The 23,832-nt window shown below is 46.3% G+C and overlaps 1 protein-coding gene across 1 annotated transcript in view; it reads left to right on the top strand.

Annotated features, from left to right (window-relative positions):
- The window catches only part of LOC115463100 (baculoviral IAP repeat-containing protein 1-like), a 141,990-nt gene that overhangs the window by 74,811 nt on the left and 43,347 nt on the right, over positions 1-23,832 (top strand). Inside the window, 1 exon segment of the mRNA XM_030193312.1 lies at positions 2,557-2,605. Coding sequence (XP_030049172.1) covers positions 2,557-2,605 — 49 coding nt within the window.

Genomic DNA, 23,832 nt, shown 5'->3' with positions numbered 1-23,832 from the left:
AAGGTTAATAAATAAAAACAAAAAATGGAAATTAAGGCAATACCTTAGATGTTGAAAACAAGAATCAATTCACACAAACATAAGATCAGATGCCACAAAACAAACCTAAGTAACACTGTGGGAGAGCACTTTTCAGGACCAGAATACTGTATCAATGACCTTAATGTCAGAATACTAAAAGGAAAAATTTTAAACAATCCTGGAATTAAGTTATTTGAAGATAAAATGAAGAGATAATTTGTAACTAATTTAAAAAGGTCTTAATAGAGATCTAGGTTTCCTATTGCATTATAAACCATAAAATTCTACTTTTGTCTTCTGATCATTCATCCATCTCTCTGTTCTCTTTCCTGCTTCCCATCACTACCTTTCCCCTTGAGACTTTCATCGGAATTCTTTTACGTTTCATTTATATATGCTGATATTTTGTCATCTTTTGCTCATACTGTCCTGACTTAAATAAGATTGTTTTGGCCTCTGAAAGCTAGTTGAGAAAGTATTAAATGTAACCTTTGCATAATGAACATCAGAGTGGGTTACTTTATATAAATTTAAGAGTTTGTAGGGAGGTCAGAGCTGGGACCAGCAAATACTGGGAGGATAGTTGGCACAGTAATCCACTCACTATGCACTCTCCTTTAATCCAAATAAGTGAGTCCAGTCCATAAGAACATAAGAGTAGCCATACTAGGTCAGACCAATGATCCATCTAGCCCAGTATCCTGTTTTCCAAACAGTGGCCAAGCCAGGTCACAAGTACCTGGCAGAAACCCAAATCATGGCAACACTCCATACTACAAATCCCAGGGCAAGCAGTTGCTTCCTATGTCTGTCTCAATAACAGACTATGGACTTTTCCGCCAGGAACTTGTCCAAAACTTTTTAAAACCCAATAAGAATATAGCAGTAGCCATACTGGGTCAGACCAATGGTCCATCTAGCCCAGTATCCTCTTTTCCAAATGGCCAAGCCAGGTCACAAGTATCTGGCAGAAACCCAAAGGGTTTACTTAAACTTGGATGGGGGAGGAAACATGGGACAACTTCTCGGCATTAACTATACACAATCAGTAGCATAATAAAGTAGTTGAGCGCTTACAGTCTTTAATATGTTTCTTTATTAACACTCTGCCTTGGTAGAAGTTCTTGGTTAAAGTCTTTTACAGCTATACTTTCTCTGGAGCCTGCCTCCAAAAGGACAGCTGCTCTTACAAGTTTCTTTCAGATAGTACAGCTCTGGAGCATTCAGATACAAAGTCCTTGTAGATGAGTCCCTTCCCTGATGGGCACATTGCTACAAGAGTTCTCTGTCCCATTTATTTCTCCTGAGCTCTCCTCTAGTCCCCTCTTAGTTATTCAGGCTTCATTGTATCTCTGTGTCTCTGTCTCTCTCTGTAGTCCCCTCTTGGTTATCCAGGCTTCATTATGTCTCTCTCTCTCTTTCTCCTGTAGTCCCCTCTTGGTTATTCAGGCTTCATTATGTCTCTCTCTCTCTTTCTCCTATAGTCCCCTCTTGGTTATTCAGGCTTCATTGTGTCTCTCTCTCTCTTTCTCCTATAGTCCCCTCTTAGTTATTCAGGCTTCATTGTATCTCTGTGTCTCTGTCTCTCTCCTGTAGTCCCCTCTTGGTTATTCAGGCTTCATTGTGTCTCTGTGTCTCTCTCTCCTGTAGTCCCCTCTTGGTTATTCAGGCTTCATCGTGTCTCTGTGTCTCTGTTTCTCTCTCTCTCCTGTAGTCCCCTCTTGGTTATTCAGGCTTCATTATGTCTGTCTGTCTGTCTGTCTGTCTCTCTCTCTCTCTCCTGTAGTCCCCTCTTGGTTATTCAGGCTTCATTATCTCTCTCTCTCTCTCTCCTGTAGTCCCATCTTGGTTATTCAGGCTTCATTGTGTCTCTGTCTTTCTCTCTCTCCTGTAGTCCCCTCTTGGTTATTCAGGCTTCATTATGTCTCTGTCTCTCTCTGGCTTCATCATGTCTCTCTGACTCTCTCTCTCTTTCAGCAGGATTGGAGGTGGAAGGCTGTTTCCCTGTTTCAGAATCCTATTTGTATAGATTCAACAGTTTTATAAACTCTAATAGGTGCACCCCACTCCTTTGTCTGTCCAGTTGCAGTGGCTTTGATATCCAGAGATCCTCTCCTCATTCAGTAGATGTCAGTTAATTGAGAGGCAAGAGCCAAGCCCCTGCAGAAGTGGTGACTGGGAAACAAGAGACAAAGACAAGGCTAGTACCACTGGGCTTGGTATTTATACTAACACAGTTTCCCTCCAAATGATGTCTCCTCCTATCACTATCAATCACAGGTAGGATAGCGTGAGAGAATTCTGAGTCAAAAGGTTTAAACTATAGAGAAGATTATTGGTGCTCTCCTTTGCATAGGGAAGTAATAATGGACAACAAGTCTTATACATACCTGTATACAATATGTAAGCCGCATTGAGCCTGCCATGAGTGGGAAAGCACGGGGTACAAATGTAACAAAAATAAAAAATAAAATAAATAAATATATGTTGAAATTTTGAAGATGAATAAATTTAAGAAATGAATTCTCTTTCTAGAAGATGAACTGTAAAATGATGGAAGAAGATCCAGATTCTCTTCCTACTGGTAAGTGATTACTTTAATTACAAAAGCAACTTGTGCACTTAACCACTGTTCACAAAACTTTAAACTTGTATTATTTGCATATAGTGTAAGCTTAACTGAAAATATAAGTCATAATTTTTTAACGCATTTTTCTTGTACTAACTTTAGAATACTGACAATTAGGCTTCACAGCTATAGGTGTTATAAAGGAATCTGTAAAACCATAAATACACCAAGAAGGTGAAAGCACAGTTAAATCTATACACATTGCTGGTGAGACCCTTTTTTGGCATATTACTACTAATCATTTCTATAATGCTACTAGATGTACACTATATGCAGGTACTTTCTCTGTCTTTAGAAGGCTCACAATCTAATTTTGGTACCTGGGGTAATGGAGGGTTAAGCAACTTGCCCAAGGCAACAAGGAGCTGCAGTGGGAATTGAACCCAGTTCCCCAGGATCAAAGTCTGCTGCACTAACCACTAGGCTACTCCTCCACTCAGTTCTAGTGTTCAGTTCTAGATACTTCACCTTCAAAAAGATATGGATGAGTAGACGGAGTTCAGAGAATGGTGTAGGTTCTTTACCATAAGCTCTAAGAATAAAATCTTGGGGGTTCTTTTACTAAAGATTAGCTTCAGTTATCTGTAGTAGGGCACATAGGAATAAAATGGGACCTGCTGCAGATAACTCAAGCTAACCTTTAGTAAAAGACCCCCTTAAGGACCTAAACATATGTAAAGTGAAGATTAATAGATACATTAAAATATCTCAAAAGTATAAATAAGGCACTCAGGGGTCCTTTAACTAAGGTGCACTGAAAATGGCTTGCGGTAGTGTAGGCGCAGGTTTTGGGCACACGTTGAATCATTTTTCAGCGCACCTGTAAAAAATGCCTTTTAAAATTTTTGCCGAAAATAGACGTGCAGCAAAATCAAAATTGCCACACTTCCATATTGGGCCTGCGACCTTACCACCAGCCATTGACCTAGGCAGATAGGACCCAAAGTGGTGAACTGGATTAGGAACTGGTTGACGGACAGAAGCCAGAGGGTGGTGGTGAATGGAATTCGCTCGGAGGAGGGAAAGGTGAGTAGTGGTGTGCCTCAAGGATCGGTGCTGGGACCGATTCTGTTCAATATATTTGTGAGTGACATTGCCGAAGGGTTAGAAGGTAAAGTTTGCCTATTTGTGGATGATACTAAGATCTGCAACAGAGTGGACACCCGGGAGGTAGTGGAAAACATGAAAAAGGATCTGAGGAAGCTAGAAGAATGGTCTAAGGTTTGGCAATTAAAATTCAATGCGATGAAATGCACAGTGATGCACTTAGGGAATAGAAACCCTCAGGAGATGTATGTGTTAGGCGGGGAGAATCTGATAGGTACGGACGGGGAGAGGGATCTTGGGGTGATAGTATCTGAGGATCTGAAGGCAACGAAACAGTGTGACAAGGCGGTGGCCGTAGCTAGAAGGTTGTTAGGCTGTATAGAGAGAGGTGTGACCAGCAGAAGAAAGGAGGTGTTGATGCCCCTGTATAAGTCGTTGGTGAGGCCCCACCTAGAGTATTGTGTTCAGTTTTGGAGGCCGTACCTTGCGAAGGATGTAAAAAGAATTGAAGCGGTGCAAAGAAAAGCTACGAGAATGGTAAGGGATTTGCGTTACAAGACGTATGAGGAGAGACTTGATGACCTGAACATGTATACTCTGGAAGAAAGGAGAAACAGGGGTGATATGATACAGACGTTCAAATATTTGAAAAGTATTAATCCGCAAACGAACCTTTTCCGGAGGTGCGAAGGAGGTAGAACGAGAGGACATGAAATGAGATTGAAGGGGGGGCAGACTCAAGAAAAATGTCAGGAAGTATTTTTTCACGGAGAGAGTAGTGGATGCTTAGAATGCCCTCCCGCAGGAGGTGGTGGAAATGAAAACGGTAACAGAATTCAAACACGCGTGGGATAAACATAAAGGAATCCTGTTCAGAAGGAATGGATCCTAAGGAGCTTAGCCGAGATTGGGTGGCAGAGCCAGCTGGTGGTGAGAGGCGAGGATAGTGCTGGGCAGACTTATACGGTCTGTGCCCTGAAGAGGACAGGTACAAATCAAAGTAGGGTATACACAAAAAGTAGCACATATGAGTTTGTCTTGTTGGGCAGACTGGATGGACCATGCAGGTCTTTTTCTGCCATCATTTACTATGTTACTATGATTTTTCGGCCGCACATATTGGGCCCACACCAAAAATGAAATTACCGCATGAGCCACGTGGTAGCCAGGTGGTAAGTCTATTTTGGCATGCGTTGGGCGCGCGTAGAGCCTTAAGCGGCTTAGTAAAACGGCCCCTCATGCTTTGTGTGAAATATATCTAACAAAAAACATTTAATTTAAACAGGCATTTGTACTCCACCTCTATCTTCAGAAGGTTCAAGGCAACTTACAGCTATTAAAATATATGTTACGAATGTTGGCTATCTGTTTTTAGTTTACTTTATTTAGCACTTAGTATATCACCTTTGCCAACTTAGCAAAGTCAAAAAATCAAAAGAATCAGAAAGGAACTACAATATTCACATAGGAAAGATAAAAGCCAGCCATGCAAGTTAAGGCCATAGACAAAGAAGGAGACCTAAGTGGGGTGAGGTCAGGGGTGTAAGGTAGTCCTGAAGAGAGATGGTCCAAAAAGAGAAAGAGAAGCCCAGCTAGATGATACCATCTCTTTCAGTAGAGAGTTCCAATTTCCTTCATATTTCTTCATATTTCCTGTATAGCAATGCAGCAAGCTCCTGGTGCCTAAGCGAGAGGCACTCCCACACAGCAAAGCGCCGAGAAAGTAAAGAGAGCTCGCCCTCGGCCGTCGCGCTCCCCGGCAGGAACTGCCCAGGACAGTGTCGGCTGAGAGCTCCGGCAGGCCCGATCTCGTGGCGCGAGGTCCCGGGCCCAGCAGCCCGACGCCCACGCTGCCCTTCCCGCCGCGTGGCGCGGCCTGCCTGCACCGCGAGTCCTTCAGATTGGGCAGTTGGTGTGGCTTAGCGTCTTTCACAGGCGCCCTAGTTGCACTGCTACTCTACGTGCAGCCCAGCTTGGTCGTTCTGAGTCCAGCCCAGCTTGGTCGCTCTGAGACCAGCCCAGCAGCTCCAGCACTGTTACTTTGAGAGTGGCCCACCTGCTCCAGCTCTCCCTGGTCCACCCGAGCGGTCCCGAGCTCTCCCTGGTCCAGCGGTCCAGCCTGTCCCTGTCCGCCGATCCAGCTCTTCCTGGTCCACCCGAGCCATCTTCTCTTCTCTCTGCTTGCTTGCTCCAGTCCAGCGGTTCCAGCCTGTCCCAGTCCGCCAATCCAGCTTTCCCTGCCTGCTCTGATCCATCGGCCTGTTCCAGCCCGCCTGCTACCTGCTCCAGCAGTCCGTCGGATCCAGCTTCTCCCTGTTTGTCCCAGCTTGTCCCAGTCCGCCGATCCAGCTTTCCCTGTCTACTCTGATCCATCGGCCTGTTCCAGCCTGCCTGCTACCTGCTCCAGCTTGCCGCAGTCCGTCGGATCCAGCTTCTCCCTGCTTGTTCCAGCCGCAGTCCGTCGGATCCAGCTTCTCCCTGTTTATTCCAGCCATCTACTCCAGCTTGTTCCAGCCCGCCTACTACCTGCTCCAGCTTGCCGCAGTCCGTCGGATCCAGCTTCTCCCTGCTTGTTCCTGCCGCAGTCCGTCAGAACCAGCTTCTCCCTGTTTGTTCCAGCCATCTGCTCCAACTTGTGCCAGCCATCTGCGCCAACTTGTTCCAGCCCGCCTGATCCAGCTCATCCCAGTCCATATGCACCGGCTTGTTCCAGTCCGCCTGACCCAGCTCCTCCCTGTTTGTGCGAGACATCTGCTCCAGCTTCTTCCAGCCCGCCTGATCCAGCTTCTCCCTGTTTGCTACAGTCCTTCTGCTTCAGCGGTGCCAGCCCACCTGATCCAGCTTGTTCCTGTCCACCTGATCCAGCCTCTCCCCGCTTGTTCCAGCTACCTGCTCCAGCTTGCCCCAGTCTGTCGAATCCAGCTTGCTCCAGCTACCTGCTCCAGCTTGTCCCAGGCCGTCGGATCCAGCTTATCCCTGCCTGTCCCAGTCATCTGCTCCAGCTTGTTCCAGCCCGCCTGATCCAGCTCGTTCAGCCTCTCCCTGCCTGTTCCAGCTACCTGCTCCAGTTGTTACCTCAACTTCTGATGCATATCGAATACCTACTTTAACTGTTGATTGAATTCCTTTACTCTATCTTAACTGCTGTTTGAATTCCTCTAGACACTATCACTCCCTATGCCTTAGCTGTTGCCTGCTGTCCCAATCCTAGCATTCCTGCCTCCTCCTCTACTCCCATCACCTTAGCCACTTCACATCTACCCGCATCCACCTTAGCCCTATATATGACCCCTATACACATTCTATTCATCACCCTGTCCCTTCCTAACCTCTTCCCCCCTCCCCTTCCACTGTCTACCTCAGGAACTCATTGCCCACCCTTGTCCCCTCCCATCCTGCTCATTACTCCCCTACCCTACCTCCCCCCATCCCCCCACCTCCCCAGCTCTCCTGCCCCCTCATAATTCCTAGCTCTCAACCTTCTACACTTCCTCCCCACCATTAACCCATCCCCATTCCTCCTTAACACATCCCGTCTTCGTCATCTTCGTCGACCCTCCTCCCCTACCCTCCTCCGCACTCTCTTACTCCTTCTCCTACTTTCCGCAGGTGACGTCAATCCCAATCCAGGTCCCCCTCACCTCTCCTCTCCATATCCACGTAACCAATCCCAGAATGCCTCCAATCTCATCTCTATTCCCCTTCTCTCCCCCACTTCCCTCCCTTTCTCGTGTGCCCTATGGAATGCCCACTCAGTATGCAACAAACTCTCCTTCATCCACGATTTATTCATCTCCCGTTCCCTTCAACTGCTCGCTTTAACTGAAACTTGGATAACCCCTAATGACACTGCCTCAATCGCAGCACTATGCCATGGAGGATATCTTTTCTCCCACACTCCCTGCCCAGATGCACGTGGTGGAGGCGTTGGGTTTCTTCTCTCACCCTCTTGTAGTTTCCAACCCCTCCTCCTGCCACAGTCTCACTGCTTCTCATCCTTTGAAACTCATGCCATCCGTCTATGACACCACTCAGAGTTGCAGTCATCTACTGCCCCCCTGAGAAGCCCCTCTCTTCATTCCTTACTGACTTCGACGCTTGGCTCACCGTCTTTCTTGATCCCTCATCTCCATCCCTCATTCTTGGTGATTTTAACATTCATGTTGACAACCCTTCCAACTCCTATGCTTCTAAATTCCTCACTCTGACATCCTCCTTTAACCTCCAACTATGCTCTACCACCCCTACTCACCGTAATGGCCATTGTCTCGACCTCGTTCTCTTCTCCTCCTGCTCACCCTCCAATTTCTGCACCTCAGTCCTTCCTATCTCAGATCATCACCTAATCACCCTCACACTTCATCACCCTCCCCCTCAACCTCGCCCAACTATAACCACTGCCTTCAGGAATCTCCAAGCTGTCGACCCCCCTACCCTATCCTCTCACATCTCCAATCTCTTCCCTTCCATCTCGTCTTCTGAATCTGTCGACACAGCTGTCTCTACCTACAATGAAATTCTCTCCACTGCTCTGGATACCCTAGCACCATCTGTCTCTCGCCCCACTAAGCGCATTAATCCTCAGCCCTGGCTAACCCCTTGCATCCGTTACCTTCGCTCCTGCACCCGATCTGCTGAACGACTCTGGAGGAAATCTCGCACCCTGTCAGACTTCACCCATTACAAATTCATGCTATCCTCCTTCCAGTCCTCCCTATTCCTTGCCAAACAGGAATATTATTCTCAATTAACCAATTCTCTTGGCTCCAACCCTCGTCCCCTCTTCGCCACCCTCAACTCTTTACTTAAAGTGCCCTCCGCTCCCACCCCCCCTCACTCTCTCCTCAAACACTTGCTGAGTACTTCCGCGATAAAGTGCAGAAAATAAACCTTGAATTCACTTCCAGGCCTTCTCCTCCCTGTGACTTCTTAACCCACTCCCTCAACCAACCTAACCTGGCCTCCTTCTCCTCCTTCCCTGAGATCACCGAAGAGGAAACTGCTCGCCTTCTTTCTTCCTCTAAGTGCACCACCTGTTCCTCTGATCCCATTCCCACCAATCTGCTTACCAACATCTCTCCTACAGTTAACCCCTCAATCTGTCACATCTTCAACCTCTCTCTCTCCACTGCTACTGTCCCTGACACCTTCAAGCACGCTGGTGTCACACCACTTCTCAAAAAACCATCACTTGACCCCACCTGTCCCTCCAACTACCGCCCCATCTCTCTCCTACCCTTCCTCTCCAAATTACTTGAACGCGCTGTCCACAGCCGCTGCCTTGATTTCCTCTCCTCTCAGGCCATCCTCGATCCGCTTCAATCCGGCTTTCGCCCACTACACTCGACAGAAACAGCACTCTCTAAAGTCTACAATGACCTGTTCCTTGCCAAATCCAAAGGTCACTACTCCATCCTCATCCTTCTCGACCTATCTGTCCTCATTCGGGTTCCAGGGCTCCGTCCTCTCCTGGTTCTCTTCGTATCTTTCCCAATGCACCTTCAGAGTATTTTCTAATGGCTCTTCTTCCACCCCTGTCCCGCTCTCTGTTGGGGTTCCTCAAGGATCTGTCCTAGGACCGCTTCTTTTCTCGATATACACCTCTTCCCTGGGCTCGCTGATCTCATCACATGGTTTCCAGTACCATCTCTATGCTGATGACACCCAGCTTTACCTCTCCACTCCCGACATCACAGTCGAAACCCAGGCCAAAGTTTCGGCCTGCCTCTCAGACATCGCTGCCTGGATGTCCAACCGGCATCTGAAACTGAACATGGCAAAGACTGAGCTCCTTGTCTTTCCACCCAAACCCTCTTCTCCTCTTCCCCCACTTTCCGTCTCTGTTGACAATGCCCTCATCTTCCCCGTCTCTTCAGCCCGCAATCTCGGAGTCATTTTCGACTCCTCCCTCTCCTTCTCTGCCCATATCCAGCAGACAGCTAAGACCTGTCGCTTCTTCCTCTTTAATATTAGCAAAATTCGCCCATTCCTCTCTGAACAGACCACCCGACCCTCGTCCACTCGCTCGTTACCTCTCGTCTTGACTATTACTACTACTACTACTATTTAGCATTTCTATAGCGCTACAAGGCATACGCAGCGCTGTACAGACATAGAAGAAAGACAGTCCCTGCTCAAAGAGCTTACAATCTAATAGACAAAAAATAAATAAAGTAAGCAAATCAAATCAATTAATGTGAACGGGAAGGAAGAGAGGAGGGTAGGTGGAGGCGAGTGGTTACAAGTGGTTACGAGTCAAAAGCAATGTTAAAGAGGTGGGTTTTCAGTCTAGATTTAAAGGTGGCCAAGGATGGGGCAAGACGTAGGGGCTCAGGAAGTTTATTCCAGGCGTAGGGTGCAGCGAGACAGAAGGCGCGAAGTCTGGAGTTGGCAGTAGTGGAGAAGGGAACAGATAAGAAGGATTTATCCATGGAGCGGAGTGCACGGGAAGGGGTGTAGGGAAGGACGAGTGTGGAGAGATACTGGGGAGCAGCAGAGTGAATACATTTATAGGTTAGTAGAAGAAGTTTGAACAGGATGCGAAAACGGATAGGGAGCCAGTGAAGGGTCTTGAGGAGAGGGGTAGTATGAGTAAAGCGACCCTGGCGGAAGATGAGACGGGCAGCAGAGTTTTGAACCGACTGGAGAGGGGAGAGGTGACTAAGTGGGAGGCCAGCAAGAAGCAGATTGCAGTAGTCTAAACGAGAGGTGACAAGGGTGTGGATGAGGGTTTTGGTAGAGTGCTCGGAAAGAAAGGGGCGGATTTTACGGATGTTGTAAAGAAAGAAACGACAGGTCTTGGCGGTCTGCTGGATATGAGCAGAGAAGGAGAGAGAAGAGTCAAAGATGACCCCAAGGTTTCGAGCTGAGGAGACAGGGAGAATGAGAGAGCCATCAACAGAAATAGAAAACGGGGGGAGCGAGGAGAAGGATTTGGGGGGGAAAATGAGAAGCTCGGTTTTGGTCATATTTAATTTCAGGTGGCGTTGAGACATCCAGGCAGCAATGTCAGACAAGCACGCTGAAACTTTGGTTTGGATGCAAGGTGAGATATCAGGGGTAGAAAGGTAGATTTGGGAGTCATCAGCATAGAGGTGGTAGGAAAAGCCATGGGATGAGATTAATGAACCAAGGGAAGAAGTGTAGATAGAAAAGAGGAGGGGACCAAGAACAGAACCCTGAGGTACGCCGACAGGCAGAGGGATAGAAGTAGAAGAGGATCCACCAGAGTGAACACTAAAGGTGCGGAGGGAGAGGTAGGAAGAGAACCAGGAAAGGACAGAGCCCTGGAATCCAAGTGAGGACAGGGTATCAAGAAGTATGCTGTGATCGACAGTGTCAAAAGCAGCGGAAAGATCAAGAAGAATGAGGATGGAATATTGACCTCTGGATTTAGCCAGTAATAGGTCATTGGAGACTTTAGTAAGCGCAGTTTCGGTTGAGTGGAGAGGGCGAAAACCAGATTGTAATGGGTCAAGAATAGCATGTGAGGAGAGAAAATCAAGGCAGCGGCGGTGAACAGCACGCTCAAGTAATTTGGAGAGAAAAGGAAGGAGGGAGATGGGTCGGTAATTAGAGGGACAAGTAGGGTCAAGTGAAGGCTTCTTAAGGAGAGGTGTGACCACAGCATGTTTAAAGGCAGCAGGGACAGTCGCAGTGGAAAGTGAGAGGTTGAGAATGTGACAGATAAAAGGAATAAGAGTAGGAGAGATGGCATTAAGAAGGTGGGTGGGAATGGGATCAGAGGAACAGGTGGTACATTTTGAGGAAGAAAGGAGAAGTGTGGTTTCCTCAATAGTAACTTCAGGAAAGGAGGAAAGGGAATGAGGGGAAGGAGAGAGAGGGGAACGGACTAGTGGAGGGAGAGCTGGTGAGGTAGAGAAAGCAAGGTTTATCTTTTGAACCTTGTTGTGAAAGAATTCAGCAAGGGTCTGAGGAGATAATGAAGGGGGAGTTGGGGGAGGGGGCACCTTGAGGAGAGAGTTCAATGTGGTGAAGAGAAGTCGAGGATTAGAGCCAAGAGAGTTGGTCAGTTGGATATAATAATCCTGTTTGGCACGTAAAAGAGCAGATTGGAAGGAGGTCAGCATGAACTTAAAGTGTAAGAAATCAGCAAGGGCCCGAGATTTCCGCCAGAGGCGTTCGGCGGAGCGGGTACAGGAACGTAGGTAGCGGATATTAGAAGTCAGCCAAGGTTGGGGTTTTGTACGCCTTACAGGGTGGGTCATCAAAGGTGCAAGAGTGTCTAAGGCAGAGGATAGAGTATTGTTGTAAGAAGAAACAGCCTCGTTGACAGACGTGGATGGTGCCACAGTAGAGAGGAGGTTTGAAACATGGGAGGATAGAGATGAAGGGTCAATGTCGTGAAGATTCCTAGATAAATTAGATAGGATAGGACGGGACTGGGAGGGAGGAGATTTAAGTGTGAAAGTTATAAGATGGTGATCAGAGAGGGGAAGATCGGAGGCAAGGAAACTAGAGGGTGAACAGTTGGAGGAGAAGATGAGATCAAGACAGTGACCGTTTTGATGAGTGGGGGAGGTGGAGCATAGTTGGAGATTAAATGACGACGTTAAAGCGAGTAACTTGGAAATATAAGAGTTGGAAGGATCATTAGCAGGAATATTAAAGTCACCAAGGATCAGTGCTTTTTTTGTGCCGGTACGCAACGGTACGGCGTACCGGCACCTTTTTTTTTTGCTCCCCCCGCCCCGTGAGTCCATGTCCCGCACGCAGTGCCAGCCCCCATTTCCGGCCGCTGCTGCTTCTCCTGTTGAGCAGCAGCGGCCGCTACACAAAGAAAAAGATTTTTTTAAAAATTGAAACCTGGCTGAAACGCGGCACCCCGGCACTGTAGACAGCCATTAGGCATTGGCTGTTGCCCCGCAGCCGCTCCTCTTCTTGCCTCTACGTCACTGCGCTCCTCCGGGGTCTTCCTCCAGGGGCAGTGACGTAGAGGCAAGAGGAGGAGCGGTTGCGGGGCAACAGCCAATGCCTAATGGCTGTCTACAGTGCCGGGGTGCCGCGTTTCAGCCAGGTTTCAATTTTTTTTTAATCTTCTTTTTCTTTGTGTAGCGGCCGCTGCTGCTCAACAACAGGAGAAGCAGCAGCGGCCGGAAATAGGGACTGGTGCCGCGTGCGTCGCGTCTTCGCGCCGTTCGCGCCAAACTTGGCAGGGAGAGGGAATTCAACAGAGGGAAGGATTGGGGAGAGAGAGAAAGAGGGAAACCAACAGAGGGAAGGATTGGGGAAAGAGGGAAACCAACAGAGGGAAGGATTGGGGAGAGAGAGGGAAAACAACAGAGGGAAGAATTGGGGAGAGAGAGAAAGAGGGAAACCAACAGAGGGAAAACAACAGAGGGAAGGATTGGGGAGAGAGAGGGAAACCAACAGAGGGAAGGATTGGGGAGAGAGAGGGAAAACAACAGAGGGAAGAATTGGGGAGAGAGAGAACGAGGGAAACCAACAGAGGGAAGGATTGGGGAGAGAGAGAAAGAGGGAAACCAACAGAGGGAAGGATTGGGGAGAGAGAGAAAGAGGGAAACCAACAGAGGGAAGGATTGGGGGAGAGAGAGGGAAAACAACAGAGGGAAGAATGGGGAGAGAGAGAAAGAGGGAAACCAACAGAGGGAAAACAACAGAGGGAAGGATTGGGGAGAGAGAGGGAAACCAACAGAGGGAAGGATTGGGGAGAGAGAGGGAAAACAACAGAGGGAAGAATTGGGGAGAGAGAGAACGAGGGAAACCAACAGAGGGAAGGATTGGGGAGAGAGAGAAAGAGGGAAACCAACAGAGGGAAGGATTGGGGAAAGAGGGAAAACAACAGAGGGAAGGATTGGGGAGAGAGAGGGAAACCAACAGAGGGAAGGATTGGGGAGAGAGAGAAAGAGGGAAACCAACAGAGGGAAGGATTGGGGAAAGAGGGAAAACAACAGAGGGAAGGATTGGGGAGAGAGAGGGAAAACAACAGAGGGAAGAATTGGGGAGAGAGAGAAAGAGGGGAAAACAACAGAGGGAAGAATTGGGGAGAGAGAGAAAGAGGGAAACCAACAGAGGGAAGGATTGGGGGGAGAGGGAAACCAACAGAGGGAAGGATTGGGGAGAGAGAGAAAGAGGGAAAACAACAGAGGGAAGGATTGGGGAGAGAGAGAGGGAAAACAACAGAGTGAAGGATTAGGGAAAGAGGGAAAACAACAGAGGGAAGGATTTGGGAGAGAGAGGGAAAACAACAGAGGGAAGGATTGGGGGAGAGAGAGAAAGAGGGAAACCAACAGAGGGAAGGATTGGGGGAGAGAGAGAAAGAGGGAAACCAACAGAGGGAAGGATTGGGAAAGAGGGAAAACAACAGAGGGAAGGATTGGGGAGAGAGAGGGAAAACAACAGAGTGAAGGATTGGGGAGAGAGAGAAAGAGGGAAAACAACAGAGGGAAGGATTGGGGAGAGGAGAGAGAGGGAAAACAACAGAGGGAAGGATTGGGGAGAGAGAGAGAAAGAGGGAAAACAACAGGGAAGGATTGGGGAGAGAGGGGAAAACAGATGGAAGGATGGGGATAGAGAGAGAGGGGAAAACAGGGAAGGATTGGGGAGAGAGAGAAAGGGAAAACAACAGAGGGAAGGATGGGGAGAGAGAGGGAAAAACAGATGGAAGGATGGGGAGAGAGAGGGAAAAAACAGATGGAAGGATTGGGGAGAGAGGGAAAAACAGATGGAAGGATTGGGGAAAGAGAGAGGGAAAACATGGAAGGATTGGGGAGAGAGAAAGGGAAAAACAACAGAGGGAAGGATGGGGAGAGAGAGGGAAAACAGATGGAAGGATGGGGAGAGAGAGGGAAAAACAGATGGAAGGATTGGGGAGAGAGGGAAAAACAGATTGAAGGATTGGGGAAAGAGAGAGGGAAAACAGATGGAAGGATGGGGAGAGAGAGGGGGAAGATGCTGGATGGAAGAATGCAGAAAGAAATAGGGGAGACACTGGAAGGATGGAGAGAGAAAGCAGAGCTGCTGGATGGAAAAGGGGAATAGAGAAAGACTGGAGAATAAGAGGAAGGGGCATGGGGAGAACAAGGGTGAGGAAAAGATGAAAAGCCACAGGTAGATGAAGGAAATTAAAGAATGGATAGTAAGAATGAATTAAATCTGGACAGAGAGAGAGCCTGAAAAATATTGAAGAAAGCAAAGAAAAAGGAGATAAAAATGACAAATGGCACAGAAGAGTTAAGCGAAAAGAAAAGAAAGCAGAATCACAGACTGGGACCAATATGGAAAGAAAAACAGTCACCAGACAACAAAGGTAGAAAAAAATCATTTTATTTTCATTTTAGTGTTTGTAATTATGTCCAGTTTGAGAATTTACATTGGCTGTCTTATTTTGCACTGGGTATACTGGAGCTGTAAGAGCTTACAGAGATTATTTATAATGAAAAAAAATCACGTTATTTTTTTCTCCTATAGTACTATAATATTTTCAATGATGTCTGTTTATATGCGCCATGGCTGGTATAGGGGGTGTGGTTAATGTGGGTGTGGCTATCATAGGGGTGGGGCCATATGTGGTGACCCCGCCCATAATGAGTACCAGCACCTTTTTTTCTACAAAAAAAGCACTGCCAAGGATGAGAGAGGGGGAGGAAGGATCATGGAAGAAGGCAAGCCAGGCATCAAAGTCACTGAGAAAGGATGAAAGGGACTTATCAGGGGGACGATAAATGACCGCTATTCGAAGAGGCAGAGGAGAGAAAAGGCGGATAGAGTGGACTTCAAAGGAGGAAAAACAGTGAGATTGAGGTGGAAGAAGGGGTTGAAATCTGGAGGAGGGAGAGAGAAGTAGTCCAACACCGCCCCCACGGCCAGCAGGGCGAGGAGTATGTGAAAATAGATAACCGCCATGGCACAGGGCTGCGACTGAAGCAGAGTCATCAGGGCAGAGCCAGGTTTCTGTTATGGCGAGCAGATGGAGGTGACGCGAGATAAAGAGGTCCTGGATATAGGGGAGTTTGTTACAGATAGAGCGGGCATTCCATAGGGCGCAAGACAAGGGCAGAGAAGAGGAGGGAGTAGAGGAATAGAGATGAGGTTAGAGAGGTCACGGTGAGATCTGTAGAGTTTGGATAATAGTTGGTGAGGAGGGCCAGGATTGGGATTGATGTCACCAGCTGAGAGTAAGAGAAGGAGTAAAAGAGAGCGGAGGAGAGTAGGAGAGGTGTGGCCACGAAGGCGTCGAAGGCGAGAGGTATTTAGGTGGAATGGGGAAGGCAAAATGGAGGGAAGAAAGAGGCGGAGATTAAAAGCCAAGAGGGAGGAAGAGGGTAGGAGAGAAGGTGAGGTGATGAAGTCAATGGATGGGAAGTGAGTTCCTGTAGCGGAGAGAGGTAGGGGGTGAGGGAAAAGATTAGGAAGATGGCTCCAACTTGATGGCATGAATGACCTGGAGATAGCAAGAGTCAGCTTCCTTGAACAGTTGCTTGAGGGGCTACCTCTGTCCATAAAACAGTGGGTGTGGAGACACCTAAATTGATGCCTTGGAGGCTGCTGAAGCCCTTTTCGCTGGCCTCCCGCTTAGCCACCTATCCCCCCTTCAATCTGTTCAAAATTCCGCCGCACGTCTTATCTACCGCGTGAACCGATACTCTCATATCACCCCTCTCCTCAAGTCGCTTCACTGGCTCCCAATCCGCTACCATATACAGTTCAAGCTTCTCCTATTGATCTTCAAGTGCACTCAATCTGCAGCCCCCCATTACCTCTCTACCCTCCTCTCCCCGTATGTTCCCACCCGTAACCTCCGCTCTCAGAACAAATCACTCCTATCTGTACCCTTCTCCACCACCGCTAACTCCAGACTCCACCCCTTCTGCCTCGCATCACCTTATGCCTGGAACAGACTTCCCGAGCCCATACGCCATGCGCCCTCCCTGCCCATTTTCAAGTCCTTACTCAAAGCCCATCTCTTCTCCCTTGCTTTTGGCGCCTAACCACCTTCCCCATTCATGATACCTACACTGACTACATAGTTTGTTACCTTTAGATTGTAAGCTCTCTTGAGCAGGGACCGGCCTTCCCCATGTTTAAACTTGTACAGCGCTGAATAACCCTGGCAGCGCTATAGAAATGCTAAGTAGTAGTAAGGGGGCAGAAGTGAAGAAATTTCCTGTGGATTCTGATTTTTATCAATCAGGATACTATTGGACTTATTGATATGATCAATATCAATAAGTCCAATAGTATCCTGTTGGATACTATTCAGTGGCTATTCCCCTTTGAATGAGGGTCCTTACACTGTCGGAATCTATCAGCATTTAGTAGGGGTTCCCATTCAATTCAACTTGCAGCACTCTGCTCCGTCTCTCAAGTGGGAATGCTTCCACAAAACTGCAAAAATGCAGGGCTACCACATTCTTTTCCAAGGTGTTTTCATCTACCTCTTGGCAGTCCTGGACCATATGATCTCTCTCCCCACGCCTGAAACATGTGAGAGAGAGCAGTTCTCATGACCAGGTCTGTGGAAGGCACTGGTTTCATGGGAATGAGGGTCTCCGTCACTCCAACTCCATTCATTGAGGTGCTGGACTAGAGGGCAATTTTGGGTCCTTAGAGTTCTCAGATCCTGCCTTCTCTCTTCTTTTCCCAGGACTCCCAGTTTGTTTCCTATTTGTAAGGCTAAGGTTCAGGTTAGGCTTGGAAAAGGGCTTCAGCAGCCTCCAAGGCATCAATTTAGGTGTCTCCACACCCACTGTTTTATGGACAGAGGTAGCCCCTCAAGCAACTGTTCAAGGAAGCTGACTCTTGCTATCTCCAGGTCATTCATGCCATCAAGTTGGAGCCATCTCCAGGCCACCTCCTTGAGCCAGTAAAATAAAATCCGAGGATTCTCTTTCACTTGTAGAGACCCCTTTCAAAAATATTGCTGATAGGCTTCTTGAGTGCAGCCTGCCCTCTCCAAAATGGCAGTCTTTACTTCTGCTTAGGTGGTCATCCCATTGGAGTTAACATCTTGAAATGTAGGCTGGCTACTACCAGTCAGCAGGTTCCCTAAATATGCCATCATCCATGATATTCCTGGCCATCCAGCCAGGCAAGCGGTTCTCTCAAAGTTTGTCAAAACGTAGTCTGGATCATCCTCCAGTACCATCTTCTGTAACACTGGAACCATGGAGTTTCACTGTACCTCCAAAGAATTTTACTGATTATGTTTATATGTATATTAAAAACTTGTTATACCACAAAATACCAATAAAATGGATCTAAGCAGTTTACAAAAAGGTTGGTACATAAAATCAGAAAAGAACTCAAATTTCAGATAGGACAGAAAGGACACACATTTATACAAGAACGCCCATACAAAAACAATAAACTGCTGCACATGCAGAAACACCTACTCTGTACCCCCAGACATGCCCCTCAGCCAAAAAATAAAAAAAGAATTTAGCACATGAGTAGCGCTTGAATATTTGAAACTTACCACAGGATGCCTCAGTGTGCCCTATGGTAAGCCCTTTTAGGGCCCTGTTTACTAAGGTGTGCTAGCATTTTAGCGCATGATAAAATTTGTTGCGTGCCACTGCTAGAGACACCCATATGGGTGTTTCTAGCATTATCGCATGCTAATTTTTAACATGCGCTAAAAATGCTAGCGTGCCTACAGCATGGCTCAGTAAACAGGACCCATAAGCTGCAGTGCGCATGCATTAGTGTTACCACACCTTAGTAAAAGGATCCCTAAATGCACACTAACAAACACGCATCCCTTCTTCCTTCCTACCTTCTCCTGTGGAGCTCTCAGATTCTGATCTGGGAAAGAGCAAGAAAGAATATTTAGGGCACTCAAGAACCCAAAAAAGCAACAGAGCTGGTAGACAGCTAATGCATTTCTTGCTGCATGGTAGCAGGAACAGCTGCTGATGCATCACATGTTACTCTGTGAACTTGAGCCATGCGAATGGAATGTTGCTACTAACTGGTTTCTGCCAGGTACTTGTGACCTGGATTGGCCACTGTTGGAAGTAGGGTACTGGGCTAGATGGACCATTGGTCTGATCCAGTATGGCTACTCAAAAAAAAAAAAAGACAGACTTCAAGATAAGTGTGAGAACAGAGACCAATTCAGAGAGCTGTGCAGTGCCTATTAGCATCTGTTCTGCTAGCATGCAGTAAGGAATACATGAGTCTTTCAAAAGCTGGTTGGCCAGAGCTCGGGTGACTCAACCCATTCCAGTGATGCTCTGAAAATGTATCAGCTGGCTACACTGTGAAGTATATTGTGCCCACTACTACTACTACTACTATTTAGCATTTCTATAGCGCTACAAGGCATACGCAGCGCTGCACAAACATAGAAGAAAGACAGTCCCTGCTCAAAGAGCTTACAATCTAATAGACAAAAAATAAATAAAGTAAGCAAATCAAATCAATTAATGTGAACGGGAAGGAAGAGAGGAGGGTAGGTGGAGGCGAGTGGTTACAAGTGGTTACGAGTCAAAAGCAATGTTAAAGAGGCGGGTTTTCAGTCTAGATTTAAAGGTGGCCAAGGATGGGGCAAGACGTAGGGGCTCAGGAAGTTTATTCCAGGCGTAGGGTGCAGCGAGACAGAAGGCACGAAGTCTGGAGTTGGCAGTAGTGGAGAAGGGAACAGATAAGAAGGATTTATCCATGGAGCGGAGTGCACGGGAAGGGGTGTAGGGAAGGACGAGTGTGGAGAGATACTGGGGAGCAGCAGAGTGAATACATTTATAGGTTAGTAGAAGAAGTTTGAACAGGATGCGAAAACGGATAGGGGAGCCAGTGAAGGGTCCTTGAGGAGAGGGGTAGTCTTACTTTTGCTCACAAAACCTTCTTCATTGGTGTTCCCAGTATCTTTCTCGATCCAGAAGAACCCAACTCAAGAACCTGTCGACATTGTCCCCCACTTTGTGCTCTTGCTATGAAAAGACACATCATAATGCTTTCTTCTTTCTTGTCCTTTCTCTTTGGAACTCTCTTCCAAGTATGGACTGAATCCTCTTATCCTAAATTTAAGACAGGGCTGAAAGCATTCATTTTCACCAAAACCTATGGGGAAACCTCAGATTCAGTAAGTTAACCAATTCCTTCCCCCACCTCACTTTCCTTTAAATTATATTGCAGCAAATTAGATTTGTCTGTCTTGTCTATCCCTTTTATGTTTTACTTGTTCTATATTTTGTAGGCTGTTTATTAGTAATATATTCAACTTTTTTGTTTTTATTTAATTCTATTCACTTTGGAATTTAAACCATCTTGTTATAGCCTTACGAAAGGCAGAATACCAAAATATTGAATACACTAAACTAAACTTCGTGAGATCTTTTTGGATCAAAATTAGCATGTAGTTTGACAAAATGAAGTATCACTTAGTTCCACTGCTTCAGCTGATGAACACTTATTTGCAGTAGAGAGGGAAAATTTAGAGTCTAGCTGGGGAGGTTATTTTAATATTTCAGTTGTGCCTTTCTGTTTGTTACAGTGGATGAAGGGGAAAAAAAGATGGCCTTACTTAGCTGTCTGTCACTTTTTTGGACTTAGAGAAAATTTCAGAGACATGGGCATTTTGGGGCCCTTTTACCAAACAATGGTAAAAGGTGACCCGTGATGGCATCAGCGCAGGGGATTGCTGTGTGCCCAGGCCTTTTACTGCTGCGGGTAAAAGTGTTTTTTTTTTAAGCAGGGAGTAAATGGTCATGCGGAATTAAAAAGATTGCTGCATGGCCATTTACTACTGGTGAGGGCTCCGGCAGTAACCCGCTGGTAATCCAATTATCGGCCCATGGTAGGGCCGATTTGCCGCACACAACCACAGCATTAGTCCCTACCACCTGTTGATAGAAGGGCCCCTTTGTAAGGTATAAGTAAAATATAACTTACTTTTTGTATTTTATTCTAAACTCAATAAAGAGATTTTTTTAAACTATAAAATACCAAAATATGTCAGACATGTGGGGTATGTGGCAATTAAATATTACAACAGCTTGGTTTGTACTTCTGCTTTAGATGGTGGAAGTTTTAAAAGAACAGAGACAATGCTCATGGTGCAACAACATCTGACGTACCATGTACAGTTTAATCACTGCCTCTCAGCGAAACATCACAGAACTAGAAAAGTTACAGAGAAGGGTAACAAAAGCTTTTGGGGATGAAACAACTCCCTCTGAGGAAAAACTAAACAGGTCAAGGCTCTGTAGCTTGGAGAATAAATGACTTGACAGGAGACATAACAGAGGTTTATATAATCATGAGCTGTGTGGAACAAGTTCATAGGGAATGCTTATTTAATCTCTGCAGCTGGACTAGTACAATGCAGTTTTGATTATCTGACCTTCGCTAATCCGACCATCCAGCATACCTGAGAGACCTCCCCCCGCCCCCCCCCGGTGACATCATTGCATTTATTTCTATTAAAAATCTTTGTTTTAGAACAATTTTTGAAAATTGAGAACTCTGTGCCTTTGTTTATGCATTGTTTGAGAGGTTTATGTAGTGTTATCTGACAACAGGTCAGGCCCATTTACATTGGACAATCAAGACTGTACTATACTAGGGGACATACTAACTAGCAGCAGCCTTAAAACAAATTATAGAAAGTATTTTTTCAGTCAATAGATAATTAACTGTGGAATTTGCTGCCAGAGAATATAGATAGGGCTAATAATTTAGCCAAGGTTATAAAAAGTTTGGATTATTTTTCTAGAGGATAGATCCATTACTGATATTTAGTTGTATAACCCTGTTTGGTTAAGAGCATCAGAGGGGCTTATTTTATCATTCTCACTTTAATATTCCCTTATCTCTTTTTGTCCTGTTTGTTCCTAATTAGATTGTAAGCTCTGTCGAGCAGGACCTATCTCTTCATGTTCAAGTGTGCAGTGCTGCGTACGTCTAGTAGCGCTATAGAAAATGATAAGTAGTAGTAGGTATACAATGTATTTTTATTTAGACTGGTTGAAGATCAGGGCCATGGCTAGCAAAGTTAGAAGGCTGGTTGGCATAGAGTGCACTCACTCCTCGCACTTTTCTCTAAGGTGTAATTTAATTAGTCTGTCCTCACCTGTTTGGGCAGTGGAAGCCATGTGCTCTCTGCACTATCCTGGCCGGCCTAGAGCATGCACAGATGCTTGAGGTTCCATGCCAGCTGACTGCAATACCTGTTTTGTTATTTCTACCCTGAGGGAAGGAGGTAAGGAAGTCAATACCTTGCAGGAGAGGAAGAGGAAGAGGAAGAAGAAAGATGCTGGAGACCACAGGGAGAAGGGAGAAAAGAGAGATTGCTGGAGATCACCTGGGGGGAGGGGCGGGAGAACGAAAGAAAACCAACATTTTAACAGAAGAGAAAGGGAAGGAATTTTTTTGAGGGGGTGCCATGACACCTGTGGCTCCTCCTCATTCTGGGGGGGGGGGGACAGAAGAAAACCACATTTTGCAGATAGGCAGGGAAGGAAATTTTTTTGGGGGTGCCATGAAACCTGTGGCTCCTTCCCATTCCGACACCTATGTTTTATCTCCGTCAATAAATAGTCCCAAACAGTTAGGTTTGCTTCAAATTGTAAAGGGTTTACAGCAACCTGGATAGTCAACAGTGAAATAACTTCAACAACTATATACAGTCCCTTATATATTCCAGTATACAGTTCACTTAGGTAGTTACACTCCTCAGGATTCTCCTCCATTATACTCCTTTCTTAATAGCAGTTCTTAAATCTAAGCTGTTTACTCTCCCCAAAGAGGAATTTGGTATGGAGGACTTTACCTTGGTTCCCATGTTGCTCTTGCTGGATTTTGTAGAATTTTTTATGCTCCACACTGGTGGTGGTAGTGGAACAAAGGGTCCCTGTACCTATACTTCCTGACACGTCCAGCAGCTTATAGGTTCTGAAGCTGAATAATGCTTTGGGGTCTCAGACTGTGTTAGTCAAGTCTCTTTGCAAGAATATGCTGCAGCTTGGAGGCTAAAAATTGTTTCGGCTCCCTTGCATGGATGGGTGCTCTGGCTGGGGAGCTGAACCATAAACAATGATCCTCCCCTGAGCTGGGTATTTACACTAGCTTTGTTTTTCCCTCCAAGGGCTGGATCCTCCTACCTTGTCAGTCAGTCATTAAAGGTGCAACACATATTCTGGAAATTACATGGATTGGTGAAAGGTTAGAACCAGGGGCATAGCCAGACCTTGACGGGGAGGTGGGCCAGAGCCAGTGGTGTGCTGGTAAATTTTTAACAACAGGCTCTCTCCCCGGTCCACCTCTGCCCACCCCCCCCCCCCCCCCCAAATTGCAGAGCTGGCTATACCCAGGGAGAGAGCCGGGTGGAGGGGTCATGCATTACTCTCTCTGGGAATTTTTTTTTATTTTTAAATGCTTCCAGGTTCCAATCTAATTCAAATTTAATGTGGGATAAAATGCCATAAATAAGTAAATAAATAGAAACTCTGAACATTGAGAACCTGATTCCTTTAATATGATGTCTGTTTTAGAAGCCCATTACCAGGAGAAAAAAAAAATCTCTGCAGGGTTAAATGTCATAAATAACTAAATAAATAAATAGATAGATAGAAACTCTGAATGCTGAGCACCTGATCCTTATAATGACATCTGTTTTAATGGCCCTTTACCAGGAGAAAAAAAGATATCTGCACAAATATAATACATGTTAGGGTGTCCCTATAACCAGCCCCTCTAAATGACACACTGAATATGATTGATAACAAATTACTACTCTATCTATGAAAAGTTATTCCATTACTATACTTCCTCTGACCTCTGTGTACATCTGTATGCTGCCAAAGCTAGCATGTTTGAAAATATAAGAGAGATTGAATTAAGAATGACAATCTAGATGCAGCAGCTCATAAGTTTACTTGATTTTGTTTTCAGTTTAATGGCGCAGGAAGGGGAAACAGACTAACTTAAATAGCTTCAACTTTTTTTTTTTTAACTTCATGCTGTCCTCATTCAAACCCAGCATCATCTCCCTCCTGCTGCTCCTCTGCCTACCTCTCTCTCAGCTTCCATTCCCTCTGGCCATTGTTCAAACATTACTTGTTCCAGCAGCTGTAACAGGAGAGGCTGCCTGATCTACCCCCAGCCTGTCTCTGCCAGCCCCGCTGATGCAACTTGCTGTGGGTGGGATCTAG

Source organism: Microcaecilia unicolor, chromosome 2 (assembly GCF_901765095.1).
Source record: "Microcaecilia unicolor chromosome 2, aMicUni1.1, whole genome shotgun sequence".
Taxonomy (NCBI): Eukaryota; Metazoa; Chordata; class Amphibia; order Gymnophiona; family Siphonopidae; genus Microcaecilia; species Microcaecilia unicolor.
The sequence above is the reverse complement of the archived record's forward strand: the minus strand, read 5'-3'. Positions and strand labels throughout refer to the sequence as shown.